The 18,013-nt window shown below is 42.3% G+C and overlaps 1 protein-coding gene across 11 annotated transcripts in view; it reads left to right on the forward strand.

Moving 5' to 3' along the window:
• The window catches only part of KIAA1671 (KIAA1671 ortholog), an 87,912-nt gene that overhangs the window by 66,936 nt on the left and 2,963 nt on the right, over positions 1-18,013 (forward strand). For 7 of the 11 annotated variants that reach the window (XM_074606111.1, XM_074606113.1, XM_074606112.1 and 4 more), the window contains 6 exons: positions 6,817-6,935; positions 13,005-13,260; positions 15,333-15,507; positions 16,870-16,997; positions 17,464-17,597; positions 17,773-17,855. In XM_074606111.1, coding sequence (XP_074462212.1) covers positions 6,817-6,935; positions 13,005-13,260; positions 15,333-15,507; positions 16,870-16,997; positions 17,464-17,597; positions 17,773-17,851 — 891 coding nt within the window. In that variant the 3' untranslated portion in view covers positions 17,852-17,855. Of the gene's footprint in view, positions 1-771; positions 962-4,920; positions 5,204-6,816; positions 6,936-8,403; positions 8,577-13,004; positions 13,261-15,332; positions 15,508-16,869; positions 16,998-17,463; positions 17,598-17,772; positions 17,856-18,013 lie in introns of those variants that run through there. The other 4 variants (XM_074606122.1, XM_074606121.1, XM_074606119.1 and 1 more) reach the window with 4 other exon arrangements.

An 18,013-nucleotide genomic window follows, 5' to 3' on the forward strand; every position in this document is an offset into this window, starting at 1 on the left:
AGGTGGAGAATTAAACCAGTCACCCTTCTTAAAACAACTTGTGTTTCGTAAGGTAAATGTTGTCAGCTTTTAACATTAGGAATATAATTGGTTGTTGCTTATCATATCCCGGTGGAAGAGGTAGAGAAAACACATATGGCTGAGACAGCCCCGGGTTGCATAGCAACAGCGAGGATGTAGTGGCTGATATCATTTATGGGAATGTTTTATACCGTGGGCCTCGATACGTACTCCACTGCGCATGGAAAAATTAAACATTTATGATTTAAGGGTTTTTTGAGTTGAGTGGTGTAGATCCTTAGGATGTAACGGTGCTAAATCTGCTGTGTGAGTGCTTTCGGATACGGGCTGGGGCAGTTGGGGCTCACTCGCGTTTCCCCATGGGTGTGCAGTTTGCCATGTTAAACTGGCTTGTCCTCGCCAGCCCAGGAGGGCACTGGGGCTGGTGGGGTGGTCCTCTTGAGCAGACACCAAGGCTGCTCACTGCTGTCTCCTTACCCGCTGGTGGCCGTGGAGGTGGCCTATGCAGTAATAAAAAGACCTTGAGGCTATGAGATTGAGTAGGCCTGGTCTCCAGGGTTTGTGAAGTCCTTGCTTGGTGTGAAGGTATTGTGCTGAATGGGGTATTGGACAGGGCTGAGGAATTCATCCTCCTCCTCGCCTCTCTGTGCCCGTGGGTGGAGCCTGCACTGGAGGTCTCTTAACTTTCCTCATCAGTGAGGTCAGAAAGAAAATGTACAATTCCTGGAACTGTTTATCTGTCCCTGCAGCATGGAGGGTGGGGTGGGAGGCAGAAGGCAGCACCTTCTGCCTGCAACGTTACACTAAGGCAGTTGCTCCTTCCAACAATTTGTTTAAACTCTGAGCTGGTAAATCTTCTGGCCTGGTTGCTAGGAAGGAACTGGAGCGTTGGTCTTGAGCCATGACTTACTCCTTGTGGGCAGCACTAATTCGCCGGATAGTAAGTATATATGGAAATTGTAGGATGCCGATTCCACTGTTAGGCTTTCTACTTGCTGTATTGGCATTTAGATACTTAGAAAAAATAGTATGGGTTGTGAAATGTTGTATAGTTTCTAATGTCCTCTTTTTGTGGTGGCCTTTGTTGGTTGGTTGGTTCTTGATAATTCTGTTAGTGCTCCAAAATATATAGTTTACCTTTTAGGAGTAATCCTTAGAATCATTAGAATAATTGTAGAAGAATTCAGGTTAGGAAGGACCTCTGGAGGTCTTCTAGCCCAGCATCCTGTACAAAGCAGAGTCAACTATGAAATAATAGAATTAAATTTTAATAGAATAAGGTGTATTGCCAGCTTCCTGGCATATTGCAGGGGAACAATTGGGACGGTTTCCTGCATTTGTAAGGACTTGTAAACTCTCCTTAAATGCAGTGTCACACTTAAGGGGCAGGGGAGTTCTGAATCTGCGCAGCTTGACCAAACTTCTGACTTTTTTTTAAATAAAAAAAGGAGAGAGAAAAAGAAAAAAAAAATGCTTTTCCAAGAAATCAGCAAAAACTTTTCTCTTTGAGTTTCATATTAGCAAGGCATATGGTCAAAACTTCATTTCATTGTGCAATTACCTATTCATATTCAATTTATGCCAGTAGATTTTAACTTTAAATTTTTGCACTTCAAGCCGTGGGGTGTCATTTTGGCTGTCTGATGTCTGGGTCTCTTTTGCAAACAAAGATATTTTTGAAACTGTCTGTGCAGATTCTGACTCATGATCTCTTTCAACTGGTATTCCTCGTATGCCAGGTCTTTATTTCACATCAGTGCAAAAGAGGTGTTCACAGAAATGTATGAATTCATTCTTAGTTACGGTTAATTTCTTGTGCTGGTAGGACCAATATTGTGTGTGCATCATTTTCAGGAACTGGAAGTTGCAGGAGTAATCAGTCCTGGACTATTGCCAAACCCAGCTTAATTCCAAGGGAGCCCTGAAAGAGGCATAATCATAATGTCTCGTTCTAGAAGAAGAACTAGAGGCAAATCAGTATACAACTCGGCTGGTTTATTTCATGTGAAAATTAAGTTGATTTTTTTTTTTTCCCTGGCTACTGTTGTAAGAATTATGAAGTTAAAGATCAAAGCGCGGAGAATTACAGCATTTAAATACTGGATTGAGAGTAGTATTTATTTGATTGGCGAGATTTTTCTGTGATTATAAATAAGAAAATTCCTAATTTAGGTTTATCTTGTGAGCCAAGAAGAGACCAGACTCCTCTTTTTACCGCCTCTTTCCTTTGAAATGTCTTGTTTTACTGTATCATAAATATTCTGTTTATTGAGGCAATGGCTGTATCTGGCCTAGCTCCATGTCTTGTATATCCCTTCTTTCAACTTTGGTTTCCTCTTCCAAGGGATGAGTAAAGCAAGAGAATGGATCACAAACGTTAGCACAAGGTTGTTGAGTTAATAATAATTAGTTAATAATGGGTAGTTGTCTCTTACAGGAAAAAAACGTTTCTGTTCAGAGCAGATCTGTTCTTAAGAGCAGAAGTCACAGCCGGATGTGTCAGTTCTTTATCTTGCAGGTTCTCTTGTTCTGTGGAGCTTACACATTTAAAAAAAAAAAGAAAAAGAAAATAAAATATTGTTTTGATCTACCTGAAGAAGTGAGCTTTCAATTAGGATTTAGGCTAGGGAACAAAGTATGAAGCAGAAACTGGTTGTGTTTGGGAGCAGTACATGTCAGAAAGTATTTCTTCTTCCAATACTTGGGTAAAAACTGGCTTTAGTGCATCCTGTTGTGCCACTGGATGCGTTGCAAGCGCTACGAGGCAATAGGTGGGGTGCTTCCGTCTCTCTCCTGCGGGTTTCTGTAAATGGACGGGATATAGGGCACTGTGGGGTGTGTGATATAATGGGCTTGTGACAGACCTGAAAACTGTCACCCTAGTACGTTCAGTAGATCTTGCATTGTTTTCCTCATCTGTCATATGTTTTAAAGCTTTCGATTTGTAGTCCCAGTTTGTTCTTCATTCATGCTCTTTGTCTGTAACACCAAGTTGTTCCAAGGAATATGTTCCTGCCAGAAAATGCAAATGTGTCTGTATGAGCTAATTGGAGTTGCTTGTGTCTAAAAGCATCTCAGCCGTAAAAAACAGTGGTACATATGTATAGTTCTCAGAGTATTTGTGTAATTTTGGCTGGTATTTAAGAACCCAAAAGTTTCCTCCGTTTTTTTCTGGATAGCAGCTATTAAGTGCTATCCAGAGAGTACGAAGGCTGAAAGAGGATGGAAGTAGAGAATATCATCCCTTTTTTTTTTTTTTTTAATTAGTCTCTGCAGTGTTTTTAAAATAAGGTTATAGTTACTGAGAGTAAATATTTGGAAAACAAAGGGAATGAATTTTTCCCAGGCACCTCCAAGGTCCCAATGCCCAGTGCTTCTGTACTACCAGATTGCCTTGAGTCTTTCTGGAGTGCGGTAAAGGTGATACAAAAGAGATCTTGAAAAGAAAAGCTAAACCTCATCATTTTTGCGCTTGCTAATAATCGCATACTGGAAAGAATGATTTTTTTTTTTGGGGGGTTTGTTGTTGCTTCCTTCGTCAACACACGCCATCTCCTCCAGGCTGCAGGGGCTATAGATTGCATTTCTGCGTCACCCTCGGTGCCCCCAGCTGACACCTCCTCCACCAGCTGGGGAGAGAATCGGCTCCTCGTACCTCTCCCCTTTTGGGGTGAAGTTGGTGTCTTTCTTCTCTCGGCTCGCTGGCCAGGTTAGCGTACCTCGTTAAATTCTCTGCTGTTCTCGGCTGGTAGGAGCCAGAGTCTTTAGGAGGAGTGATCCGTAGAGTGATAGGAGGAGTGATCCGTAGAGTGATAGGAGGAGTGATCCGTAGACTTGAAAGAATGTTTACTTTTTCCAGCTAATCATTTAGCCTATTAAAAAGCATGGGAAAGATGCACAGTCATCTTCTGAACTAAGTAGCTTCCTCCAGGAGCAAAATGCAGTAACATTACTTGATATAACACAGTAATCCCTTCAAATTTGGAGTGTCTTACTCCTTATGTTTAGACTTCTCAGTTTGTCGTATTGAATTTAAGTTCACAATGTCTATGGAAGGTGTAACGTTATTTCTTTTTCAGGCTTGTTTTGGTTTTAGGGTAGAGAATTGCTACCTGAGTGCTCACTGTGTCATTTTGGTTCTAAAACCGCATCTCAAAGGTCAAACATATATAACATCAAGTAAAATGTTACTCGAAACTGAGGCATATGTGCTGATCGGTTTGTCTGCAATGTAAAATTTTATTAAGAACTACTGAGCCTTCAGATAAGTGATATATTTACATCTAAATTTCTTTCCCATTGCTACCAAAATGGTATTATCTGGGTTGTGCATGTTTTCTCCTTACTACCATTGCACTCATGATAAAACTGCATGTTTTATAAATGAGGTCTCCTAAATGCAATACACAAAGTCGGCTTTTCTGCTGCTCCCATTTTGGTTTCTGAGCTTTTGGGACTCTATTTTCTAGTTAGAAACAATGGGAGTAATTGCAAGTAGTAGAATCTATACCATGTGTGGAGATAATGTTCTTCAGTTGTAGCTGGTGGAAAATACTGCCTTCCAACAAAAAGGGTAACGTGCTCGTGTCTGCTGGGTCATCCCTTTGTGGCAGCGTTTCCCGTGGGTGTCAGGCTGGGGGGGTGACTGCGCTGCCACCAACACTGCCAGATGCTGCGGATACGAGCCCTTAATAGAGATGCAGCTTGTTCTGCGCAGAAAGTGGCAAAAGTTGATAAAGACACATAATATGTATTGATTACAAGAATGCGGTAGCTTGTAATATGAGACTGGGATTGCAAAAACTCATAGCGGGCATCAAGTTGAAAAAAAAAAAAACCCACCCTGAAGTAGCGTGTATAGTAGGGAGGAAATTGAGAATAACAATTTGCATTTGTTAGTGGCTCTCCTGGAAGTGAATCAACTTGCCCAAGGTTACGCGGCCACCAAGTGACAGCAGGAGGCTGAGCCCAGGAGTGTTAGTTTAGCCCCCAGTGCGAAGCATGGAATTATGAAGCTGCAGAGGGAATTTGTGAAAACCCAAACATACGCCTGAGCCCAGGAGGAGGAAATGCCCTGTGGTTTCGAAGAAATAGAAGATTATTTCCCCTGCACTCACTTAGCTGTTAGAAGTGTATGCCTTGCTCATGGCTGAAAGCTTGTACCTGGAATGGACTGAAAAATGTAAGAATTTAACTTACCTTTGGACATACATGTATATATCTATATATAAAATGTAAGAGGTACTACCAGTGAGTTATTAGGCTGTGGGAACATCTGGAAGTTGAAGAGCAGGAAACTTCTGGTTCTTGTAATGCACAAACTAAACCCCCTGTTTTCCTTGAGTATTGCAAACTGAGAGTTTTACTTTGTCTAGTAATGGTGCATTGCAAGAGTTGGAATAAATGGTGGAGCCTTTTGTTGTTTATTTTACTCAGCGTTAAAATAGTCCCCTTTGAAGGCAGCAAAGAGTATGATAGAGCTAGAGAATGGCAATGGCTGATAGTACGGCTGGGGAAATACGCAACTGGTTACAAACGATGCAAGGATTGTAGGACAACTTCAGTAGCCGAGTATCAGTATCGGTGAGTTATCCTTAACGTCAATATTTTTATAATCTTAAGGCAGCATTCTTTAGATTTACAAAATTAAGGACACAAGAAAAAGTGCGCTCTCTTTTTTTCCCCAATAATATTAAGGAATCCCATTTCATTGAATATGGTTGTTTCTTTGTGTGAAACAGATGTGTTGGTAGTTCCCAGCAGCAGGGTCTGCCCGGGGGTTTTGAGGCGGGGTGGGGGTGGTGTTTATCTTTTTTTCCCCTTTTTTAAAAAAAGAGAAAAAGCTGAGGACAGGTGGAAATCAGTGTAATCTGCTGTCAGATGAGAGCTTCATAACCAAAGTTGATATGGCACTGAAAACCATACTCGTATTTGTTCAGGATAATGAATGCGAAAGGGGCCAACGCTTAATTATCCAGGCACAAGGTATTATTTCAGTAAGTATCTAACTTCAGTGCGTAACTCAATACAACTGCGAAACAAAAGGTGCGACAGTTCTATATTCTGGAGCATATTAACGTTGTTCTGCTGCAAATCTCAGGTGCCAACAGCAGCTGAGCCACTTCTCTCCCCGAAGGGGAGGGGTCCTTAGATGCACTGTTTCCTTCTTATGAAAGTAGTAGATCTAGGAAATAAAAATAGTTACTTAGAAAATGAAAGGTCGGAGTAGAACACAGGAGGAAAAACGTCGTGGTCTGTCCTTCTACGTTGTGCATTGTGTTTGAACTCTACATTAGCACACATTAATTTGTCAAAGTCTTTCTAGTGTCTGGCACTCGACTTATTTATTTATGCTTTTTATTTTGAATGTCTTCCAAAGAAAGAGCTTAAAAGAAAAAAAGTTCCTTTTATTAAACCCAGGAAAAGAGCAGTAGAGTTGATGTTTCCCTTGGGAGTTTGCATGTAATCCCCAGCAGAATTCTTTCTGTTTATATAGATGCTTCTAAAAATTTTGTGCAGTCTGAGGTAAGAATAAAGTTAAAGCAATGTGGAGTTACTAAAACCAGGGAGTCTGTTCCTCCCTGTGTAACTGCTTATTTGCCCAGGAAAACAGTGCTCGTTTTATAGAGAATCATTATTCTGAGTTCGTAGCCGTTTCCGTGTTTAAGTTTATTCCCTGTTTTATGTTGACCAAGCTTAATTGGTAGATTCAAAACCACCATAGCAAATAAAATCTGCCGATCACTTAGCCAAAGGATGGAGGAACGATGAAGTATTTCCGTTGTTTCCTTGCAGGACCAGCTGAAGCAGTGCTTCTCCAGGCAGCCCCCGGGAGCGAAGGACACAGACACGCTTGTGCAGGAGCCCGACAGCCAGTACGGCACCTGGAATGAGCAGCGGCACAGTGGGGACAGGTACGGCCAGCGAGGTCCCCTCTGCCATCCTGCAGGCTTGTCCTTACCGGAGTCACCACAAGAAACCATTGGTTTGTGCATGTGTGCACACGTGGGCTCACGTATGGGGTTTTTTTTGAAGTTGCACGCTCATTTTCAGTGGCTACACAGTTTCTTTAGCCTATAAGTGAAGAAATATTTCTTTAATATCTGCAAATTGCAATAAGGTTTGAAACTTAAACTCCATCCTCCAGTGAGAATGTAGCATCACCACTTTTAGAAGCAATGACAAAATGAGCTTGGACTGGAATAGATTTAACAAGTCCACTAGTACATGAAACATGAGTTAGACCTTATTTTTTTTTAGTGCTAAAATGGTAGAAAGAAGATATGGGAAAACATTTCCTTTTTTTTTTCCCCCTCAATAATACACCAAGTGGCTTTGACTAGATTAACATAGCTAGTAAAAAAATCTTTTTTTTCTGCTTTGTATTTATGTGTTTGTAATTAGAAATGTAATTCTTAATTATTTAAAATAATTAGAAATGCACATTTTCACATTTAGAAAATGGTTACCTGCTTGTGTGCTATGTGCCTCTGATGGGTAGAACTAGGGTTGTAGGAAGATGTTGCTAAAATTGCCCGATTTCTTCCCTCTCAGGTAGGTAAGGAAGTGTCTGATTATGGTTAGACAGGGTGCACTAACAGCTTTGGGGTTTGTTTTGGGTTTTTTTGGTAAATTGGGTCTCTCCAATACCAAATAACATTGCCTTAAAAGGACCCGCTCCAACAGCGGGATGAATGCGGTCACCTCTTCGTGTGTCCTGATAAACCCCGGGGTACGATCTCCACGTCTCACAAACGCTGGAGCTTTTAGTGTGGTGAAGTGGAGGACGAAATGGAATACCAGTTGAATGAAGGATAGTGTTCTGTTATTAAAATGATTTAATGAAATAAACCTAGAGCATTAAAGTGTGAGGTTTTATATAACTTACACCTGTTGTGTAAATTATAGCTTGATCTCCACCTACAATACCCTATCTGCTCAGTCTAGTGTGAAAACAGCGTTTTATCTGGTTGTTTTAATGCTATACTTGTTGAGATCTTATAGCAGACATTAGTGTCAATTACGTTTGGTGTGTTCTGCACTTGAGAACTGTGTGTTATAAATATTTTATTGCTTATAAAATCAGGGTAGCTTTCAGCTTGAGGTTCGGTGAGCGAAGTGACAAGCCAACGGTGACATCCAAGTCTTCTGCAAAATTAACTTTGCTTTCAGTCTGTTATAGACATTTTCTGAAACCAGTTTCCTAACAAAGGTGCTTGTCTCAGGATGCGGTTTCAAACCTGGAGGATTCTTCCTGGTTAGAAAAAAATCCACCAAAAACTTTTGGCTTATTGAAGTATTGAGCTCAATCCCCATGTCCTGGAATTTTGTTTCCACTGTAAAAAATGTTTGTTTCTTTTTCTTTTTTTTTTTTTTTTACAGTGAATTGATGACAGTAGAGTGACTTTTCAGCATTTTGCCACCCTCTTGCTCTGGTACAGCTTGACTTCTGGTTCATTGCGGGAGAATTATTGGTGTATTAATTCAAGTGCTTGTAGAGCAATGAGAGTCACGTATTTTTAAATATTAAATTTATAATGGAAATCTTCCTGAAATATACTGAAACTGCATTGTGTTTGCAGTTTATTTTTTACGAGGTAGAAGTCAGGCCAAGTGCAGGCGCTCTCCTCCTCCTGCCGTGGCTGATCCGAGCCCATCTCTGCGTTTGGCCACTGCCGAGGCCGCCGTTGTCTCCTCTGCTGGGCCCGGAGGCAGGAACTTACGGGAGACTCTGATAATCCAGCTTTCCTGTTTTGCCTGGCTCGCTTCCCTTACGCTCTGTATCTTGCTGGCTGCACAGCCCATGGGGTTACATTCCTGCCGCCCCCCCAGACACCCTCCTGCCTGGCCTGGGGCCATAAGCTGAACCCACGGAGCCGGGGGGAAGAGGCACCCCGACTCCTTACCTGCGTCCTGGGGGGGCACCTGGGAGCCAGCGGGGAACACTGATTGGGGGGGACACAACAATATCCCCAGCTACTGCTGCTGTGTGGGAGAAACTTCCAGTTTCTGGTATTTTCCAGTCTTTGAGTCATGAAGTGATTATTTTAGCCCCTTTAGGAGTGTTTCATTAAGGCATCTGTGAATGAACTCATTTTCGCTGAGAGAGGAAGTGAATTTTAAAATAAAAAGCCAGGACTACATGGCAACAGGACAAACGTGGTCCTTTTGCTAGATAAGCTTCTAGGAAGGTGGAGGAAGGATCGTTTTCAACTAGAAGTTAGTCACCGCTGGAATAAGCGTAAGGGGCTGCCCTTGGCTGGTCGCAGTGGGCCTTGGCAAATAACTTCTTAGAATGGAAGGAGGTAATTTAATTTGGAGGCGTTAATTGGATTTTTCTTAGCTTATCTGAAAGACTTTATTTTTATTTTTTTCTCAAGTGCTTTAGTAAGCTTTTCCAAGTTGACGTCATAGAAAATTTTTATTTTCTATGTCTTTATATGGAAAAATGGTTCCCTTTTACAGAAAAGGAGCTGTGGTTTTAAGTGTTGGATCTATGCAGCACCTGGATCTGTACAGCGCTGGCTTCATCAGATTTTTAGCTATTTGTTTCTTAAAAGCTTTGAAGCTTGTCTACAACAAAGGTTTAGAAAAGAAAACCCACTCTAGGGTGTCGTCTACCTGTAACGGATGGGAATCTGCAGTTACAGAATATAAAAGGGCATTTTTAAATGGACATTATTTCTTGCGTGATGCCCCAGGTAGTGAGAGTAGTAGCAAGAGCCGCCTTTTGATTCCAACGCTTCAGCAGCGTAAAAAGCAGGATTCCTTTAATTTTTGACTCCTAATTTGACATGGCAAAACATTCTTTATGGCCTCTTAGCACTGTCTTGCTAAAATGAATGAAATTTAATTGCAATTGAAAGTGAAGATTGAAGATTGCGTATTTGTGATAACGATTCTGCTGCTATTCGTGTGCGCTACACGAAGGGTAATTGTCAGAGAAGCGAGTATCTGTAGATGCCACCTGTTGAACATTGTTGGTAGCTTACGGATATGCTCATGCAACTTGAAATCTTAATGAAGTAACAGAAAAAGATGCATAATACGTTTCAGCAATGAGAACTGAAAACATGTTTTAAATTCCAATATTTGACCACTACTCTGAAGGGAATTTTCCCCCTAATTTGCCGTTCAGATGGAAAGAATCCACTGTGCATAACGAAGCGTTTGTGCTCAAGTTATCCTTGCTGTGTTTGGTGATTAACTGTGCCACAGTGTTTAGCGTGTAATGATGCTGTAATTGTGCAAGAACTCGGAAGGAGAATCCATTAGAAAGGTTTGTGTATTAGAAACCACTGATCAGTGTAAATTCATCTCTATTTCCATCATCGCTTACTCCCAAATATTTCCATTTGAGAAACTACACTGGGTTGTACTGGCTGAAGCCCTAGGATGTAGAAGGGAAGCGGCTTCCTGGTATATGCAAATCAGACAGGATCCTTTTCATATACATTTTAATTTCCGTGAAAGGTGGTAAGTCAGCAGATTGTCTTTCGTCTCTACATTCTTCCATATTCTAGTGGATCTAAAGCCTAACGCTGCGGATACCATGTATCATTTGAACCAAAAATACTAGACAAAAACTTCCCCCTGGAGCTCATTAGTACCGTTTCTTAATTATCCTGGGGCCCAGTGCTGGAGGAGGGAAGAGGCATTCGCTCTCCTCATGTGCTGGAAACCCTCTGTGCAGCGTTGGCTCTGCCAGGCTGGAAATTATATCCTGTACTGCGGCTTGATAGAAAACTGCTATTCAGCAGTAGGCTCCTGAGTGTTTTCCTCCCAAGATTGCTATCGCTGTGGACTCTACCAAATACTAAGGTCTATTGTTCAAAAAGTGTGCTTATATTCATACGTAAATGTGTTAGAACAGTTTTCCTAGATACTTGCTCAAGAAAAGGTGCTTAGTAACAAAAGACACTTGTTAAGCAGGGAAAAAAAAATCCCTGAACTCCTTAAATACTTTAGGGTGTTTTTTTGTTTTTTGTTTTTTTTTTTTTTTTTTTAAACTAAAACCTCCTAAAATGAGAAGCAGGACAGCCCTATTTTTACTGACAGTAGAGTCTTACTGTATTTCCTACCATCCCCTATGTGACAAAGGGGGACGCGTAACTGTGCAGCTTTCAGTCCTGACACTACAACTCATTTCTGTTAGTCTAGGCCAAGGGAGGGGATTTCTAGGGGTGTGCTGGGAGCATCGCAGCACTGGGGTGCAGGTCTCCCCCAGCACCCCAGGAAGGCTGTGCTGTAGAGCCCTGCCTTAGGGTGCCACCTGCTGCCCACCCTGCCTTCAGCTCCTCCTCGCAGCCTTGAAAGAAAAATACTGATCGATGGGATGGATGGGCAACTCTCTTCAAAATATACCTGAGATATTATACCCTGAGATAAAACAGAAGCTCTTAAGGAAATGATTGGTTCAGAGAAGCAGTTCCACAGTTGCGTAGGCATCTCTCAGGTTAGTTTCCACGCGACGAATGAGCGTGGTGAGGGAGCAGAGGGTGTCTGTCCCTGTCACCATCCCAGTCCAGAGGCACTGGCTCAGCCTCTCCCCTGCAGAGCTTTCTGCAGTGATTTCCAGCCCTCCTCTTGCCCCTTTCCGTCCCCTTCCCTGCCACTTCAGTCTTTGCCTGTTTTTAAAGTCACCTAGTGGGAAGGCAGCAGACCTTCAGCCTGGCAAGAATGAATCCATGAGCCTATAGAGCTTCGGTGTGATCGTGTTGTGGCTTAAGCACTGCTGAACTTCCTGAGCATCTGATCCGCCTAAACTAGCCGTGTCCTCTCTCCTTTTTCACAGCTGGGCAATTATGGTTCACTGGGTTACTGTTGCTTGTGTTCTTTGTCACTTAAGGACCAAAACTAGAGGCAATAAGAAAACCAAAGTCTAATACAGCTCCAGTGGAGGAGCTGCTGATCTCAGGATAGCACCAACAGAGGCGCTTCTTTCTGTCAGGACACAAGGGATGCAATTTTTAAACTCTCATGTTTATTAGCATCTAAAAATGGCATCCTGAAATGTTTAAATCCTCTGCGCTGCTGAGGATGCTTCAGTTGCCCTGGAGTCCCGTGGAATGGAGCTTACACCTGCCGTTTGCTCTGCAGGGAGCACAGACTGTGTTGCAGGAGCTGCCGTGGTGGCTATGGCCATTCCCAACGCACTCCCATTTCCTTCAGGTCCAGACGTGAATACACAGCCTTGTTGTGATTTCAGAAAAAGTGTGCAAACAATTTTTGTATCTACTATATATAAAAAAAAATTTACGAATATGTAATTATAATAATATAGTAATTGTAGGTGAATATAAATTAAATATAATATAAATATACATTATAAATATATGTATATACAAGTGCCCTCCTAGGGAAAAGATGGGAACGTGAACAACAGAGGTGTTTGTAAGGTGTGCTCGTCAAAGGGTTGCAAATAGCTTGTAGTGTCCTGCAGGATTTCACTTACAGTAAAAGAGTATTTATTGCTTTGTATTTATAAGCATTTATTTGTATTTGAGATAGTTTTGGATGAGCAAAGAGGAGAATGTTTCAACAGTTTTCTTTGCCTGAGGCCTGCAAACAGGGTATTACCCTTCGCAATGTTTCAAAATGCCAAAAGTGTGAGGTCTGCTGCTGTTATACAGCAAACGGGCAAATTTAAGCAGCTTTTAAGCAGTTTGCTGTTTTCCCTTGTCTCGTTTGCGTATATACGTTCGAAGGGGCCTTTGTGCTGGGGAAAAGAAACCCCAAGCAATAAAAGCGTATTACAGTCAAATTATTACAGTTTATCTGCATAAATCCAAGTGGGTAACAAGCTGCGATAATGGCAGTGATTCACACCTTTGCTGCTGGTACCTCCTGCCTCCAAAGATGCCTTTGTTTCTTGTAGCTGTAGTTTCAGTTCTGCCTCTGTTTATCATCTGCGTGGTCTGCGCTCTCCTTGCATGGATTTGTTTACCCTGAAGTCTCATAGATTTTGTTTTCTTAATTTGCAGCTTTGTGCCCGAATCTCCTTCCTCGGAAAACGATGTCATTTCGTCGAGAAAGCAACCTCCAAATAGCCACCCGTCTTCGCTCTCCTCTCAAACGGAACCTGCCTCCCTGGTTGATCACCATGACTTCTCAAAAGACCAAAGGAGCACGAGTTTGGACCGTTCCAGCACTGACATGGACTCTACTGATGGGACTGATTTGCCTCCTCCGGGAGACACCTACCCTGACGAAAAGACCACTGATTTCTCTTTCATCGATGTAAGTTACCGTAGTGGGAAATAGAAGTTCTCCTCCTATGTTAACTACGTTGTTAGTGCAAAGCACTATCTTCTGGAAACTTTGCACTCAAATCTTCCTCTGCCTTTTCTTTATCACATTGAATTTTCCCAGCTGACTTCTTGCCTGAAAAGTTTAAGATCAAAGCTACAAAGTTCTTCTAGTTCCTGCATGCTTAGGTTCTGAGAGACTCCAGAAAACCTGTTGGCCCCTGATAATGTCTGTCAGTGGCTTAATAAAGTTGCTGTTTCTCTTTCTGCTCCTCAGTGAGCTGTAGCAGCAGTTAAATGTCTCTGTGAACATTGGAAACATAATTAAATAACGCAAATAGCTAGTGACTGCCGTGCTATAAGCCGTGCAGATTTAAGGCTATAAAGACATTCACTAATATTTTTCTTATATACAATTGATCTCTTTCTGTAGTAGCTTACAACTGCATTTTAAAGGATTTTTTTCATACTTAAGAATCTTGCGTATAGTATAAGAACAGTAATTTCTGCCCATATGCAGTTAGGTGAGGTTTAGTGTTCTCTGCGAGCACTAACACAACTGCAGTTTTTCAAGTATAGCATCTAGGAAGAACTGGTTTTTCTTTAGTAAGAGTTGATGCACTGTTGGTTTGGTTTTTTTTTAATTATATCTAATGGCAGATTTATTGGTAAGTGCAAAATTCCCAACTTAAATGACTGGTGCAGCTGCTAGGAAAGTCTCAGATATATTGCTTCGCCTGTCAAAGTGCCATAACGCCTTCTGAAGGGAGGAGTAGGCGGCTCTGTAAGAGGTGGGAAGGATGCAGGCAGGTTTGTGCTGGAGACCGCGTGGTTGGTCTGGTGCAGCAGGATCGACTGTTAAAATCCCAGCTGCTTCCTGCGTAGGCTGTTGGAAAGTGCCTCCAGCCAGCTCTGCGCTCCGCTGGTGTTGCCACCCGTGGGGAACCGCAGAAACCTGTGTTTCACCAAAGTAGATGCTGCTCTCGTCTTCCCGCCCACTCCGAAACAGGGGCCACGTTTGGTGGTCCGTTGCTTTGAGATCCCTTAACTGCATGTGCCTTGGCGGGGGTGTCAGTCGTTAATCCTTTGGCGGGATATCCCAAGTGCACTTCTTGCTCTCTGGGGGAAGCATTAGTAGCCCCTCGCAGCACGGATGGCGCTTTGTCTGTCAGTGCTTCTGCAGGAGATGGTCCTGTGTTGTGCTCTTCCCTGGCTAAGCAGGTGTCTCTTTAAAACAGCTAAAGGTGTCTCTTTAAAACATAAATAGCTTCAAGTACAGCTGGCAATATGCTCTTTTAATGACTAGTTTATTCCTGACCCGAAATCTCTTGAAAAGAAACAAAACTACATATTCTAAAGAAGGCGAGGCTCAGTGATGTTTGCTGATTACAGGAAAGTCTCTAACAACAAATTGCTTTAAATAAATAAATAAATTACAGCTCCTTCTTTTGCTCTGTGAATGTTATTGCCTTACCGTCACGCGCAGAGATGGGTATGTTTGAAATGACTGATCACACAAATTTTCTGAATGCCGTGACACTTAATTTGCAGTTTCCTTCGTGCTGGTGAGTGGCTTGAAATTGCAGTGGATGGCAACCCGGCAGAATATTGAAATCACAGCACTCTGCTGCAAGAGAACTTTGTGTAGTTGCTCTTTTTAGGTACCAATCCTCTTATTGGCCTTCAGGTGTTACTAGCTAGCAAGGCCTGTACTCTTAAAACAATCTAGGAACGAAAAGTCCTATTTATTGCAGTTATTTTTTTTTTTTTAATTAATTTAGTGAAAATAATTTATGCAGATCAGACATCCACAGCCAAGAGAGATCAAAGAACCAGCATCGCACCCAGTTAGCCACAATATCGCATATCCTCATCGTAAATTCTCTTTAATATAGTTTTAAGTAACTACAAGAATAATATTCAGGCAAGTATATATATATATATATATATAGTTTAATTAAACTGAATGGGTTAATGCGTTAAAGTAGATTGGGAAATCATTATGGAGGAGCTGACTTTTATTTTCAGGCTGGTTGAAAGTAAAGGCTTTGTTTCTTTTTATAGCAAACCACCGTTCTGGACTCCAGTGCGCTGAAAACTCGGGTGCAGCTCAGCAAAAAGAGACGCCGTCGGGCTCCTATTTCCCACTCTCTTAGAAGAAGCAGAGGGCTGGAGTTTGAAAACAGGTTTTCTTTGACAGAAGAACCAGATAATACCTGGATGTTTAAAGATTCCACAGGTATCCCTCGATTGTCTGAAATAATTAGTCGTAATCAACTTGGTTTTAAGGGCAGGAATTGCTAAATGGTATGACGGATCTGCAGTTGCATCGAGGTTTAACAACAGCTTCCGCTTCCCACCTCTGGGTCATCCTTGAAATCAGGTTCTCCCCTCCATTCCTTGGAGCCTTTGGAGTGGGGGAAGCCGCAGTAGCCAGACCTACAGAAGACTTTAGCTTCTGGATGCTGACTTAGGAGAATTTTCTTTGCTGATAAAACACAGAGTTTAGAAACTGCTAGAGTTGGATGCATTCTCTGGCATGTTCTTTATATCTAAGCCTGTGTGTTATTGGTAAGAGCAACTCTAAGTGTTCATGTTCTATAGGTGCTCATAAATACTCTTTCTTTCTAGCATCTGTGAGGACTACAGGACTAAAGAGGCCTAGTTAAGGACAAATCAACTCCTTCAAATCCATTCTGTTAAAAATGTCCCCCTCCTGGTCTGTGCTGTTCCTTAGGATGCAATAAGGAAATGCGTCGGGCATTGATAATCCTTGCTCATGGAAGGGAATGAATGGCTTAATCCTCACACTTATGGATCCATGATTTAGCTCCTGCAGCACTTTGGTGCTGTGGTGATACGTCCCTTTTGATATTCCCTGAGCAGGGAATTACTGGTGTTGCCGCCAGTTCTTTAGAGAGGCTCACGATGCTTTTGTAACTGAGGGGCCTGCCATTTCTGTTTTCCCTTAAAGCCTGTGAATATAGGGAAGAATGTGTAATCAAACCGATCTCTCCTGTAGCCGCCTAATCAGTGGAAAGGTTGTTATCTGTGGGGTGGTAGTTTTGGTGCTGGTCTAACAGACGTAAGATATTTTGAAGACTTGCCTTGGTAAGAAAAGCTGTGCTGGAAGCTGGAGTGTAGTTATGGACTAAGGACCCAGGGCACGAGAAGGCAGCCACAGCGTTGCCTCTGCCCTGTCGCACGCAGCCTTCTGCCGCTCGGCCGCTTTGTGTCAAAGCCCTGCTTTGAGCAGGGAGGGGGTGGACCAGGTAACTTTCAGATGTCTCTTCCAATCTAAATTAATCTCATGCTCTGTGATCAAGTGAGGTGTTTAGAAGCAGCAACATTCATTAAATAATTAGGAGTACCTTCTGCTGCCTCCTCTCCGTCAGCAAGATACCCTTCTGTTGCTGAGTACGTAGTATGTGTGTTGGTTTGATCTCTACTGAAGCATTGAACTCAGCCCTGTCGTGTGTTAATATCACTTTTAATGTGTTTTTGAGTGGAAGGAGAGATCTAGAACAAGGTATAGATGAAAAGCGTGCTGACGAATATTTGGGGTTTTTCCCCTCTTTTTGTTTTTTTATGAATTAATTAGAGGAGAAGAAAACTATGCAACAGGAAGATTCTGATGAGGAAGAAAAGGTACAGCATACTACCAGATCGTCTTCTGTACATGCTCAGAGACTTCCCGTGTTTCCAGGAATGGACCACTCTGTTCTCAAGGTGAGCCGAGGCAGAAGACAGCAGATGAGAGCCGGACTGATTCAGTAGCTGCAGCTGCCCTCTAGGAACACAGCTAGGAAATGGTGCTGGGGATGACAATGTCGTCTGGGGGACGTGGGTGTGATGTGCAGAATTACCTTGCGGTTATCTTCCTCGCTTTTAACTGTTGGCTGGAAATACGAGCAACCTGGTCTGGTGGGAGGTGTCCTTGCGCAGGGCAGGGGGGTTGGAACTAGATGATCTTTAAGGTCCCTTCTAACCCAAACCATTCTATGAAGTGATTTGGAAAAAAAATTAGCTTCGCAATAGCAAACATGCTTTCAAAACTGCATGTAAGTAATCCCTTCACTGATTTCAGGCATGGATTTTTTTGTTTTTCTAAATCTGGGTGATTTGGTTTGCATTCCAAAAAAAAGTCTGAATGCTGGCTTAAAAAGGGAGTAATTCTCTTTATTTTTATATCTAGGCCCAACTGCGGAAAAGACAAGAGTGTGAGGGTCCTGGTGAAGTAAGTTCTGCTCAGCTCTTCAAATCCCCGAAGCCGCAGCTGGGAGCTCCTGGTGGCAGAGTGCTGCCCTCCAGTGCCGAGAAGGAGGACAGGTGAGAGATTTCAGATGCTAATATTTTGGTGGAAGAAAAAAATAATACAAGTAGGTTTCCCAAGGCTGTAGGGGCAATTGTATATTTCTTTGTTTTGTTTTTTTTTGTTTCTGGAATGATTTTTCATAATTAAAGAATAAAGAGTATTTTGGGGTTTTTTTTTAATATATCTTAGGTCAGAAGAAAAGTCTCCCCAGTGGCTGAAGGAGCTGAAATCGAAGAAGAGACAGAGCCATTATGAGAATCAGGTTTGAAAAGGTACCTTCTGATGGAAAGAGGGGCTTTGATGGGTGACAGCGTGTAGTGACAAAAACACACATGGAAAGGGTTTCCTTAATGTGTCAGTAGAACAACTCTGTGAGCATCGACATTAACGCAGGCTTACCGTGACGTGTGCACCCAGGAAGGTAAAGTAA

The sequence above is a fragment of the Larus michahellis genome, chromosome 13 (assembly GCF_964199755.1).
Source record: "Larus michahellis chromosome 13, bLarMic1.1, whole genome shotgun sequence".
NCBI lineage: Eukaryota > Metazoa > Chordata > Aves > Charadriiformes > Laridae > Larus > Larus michahellis.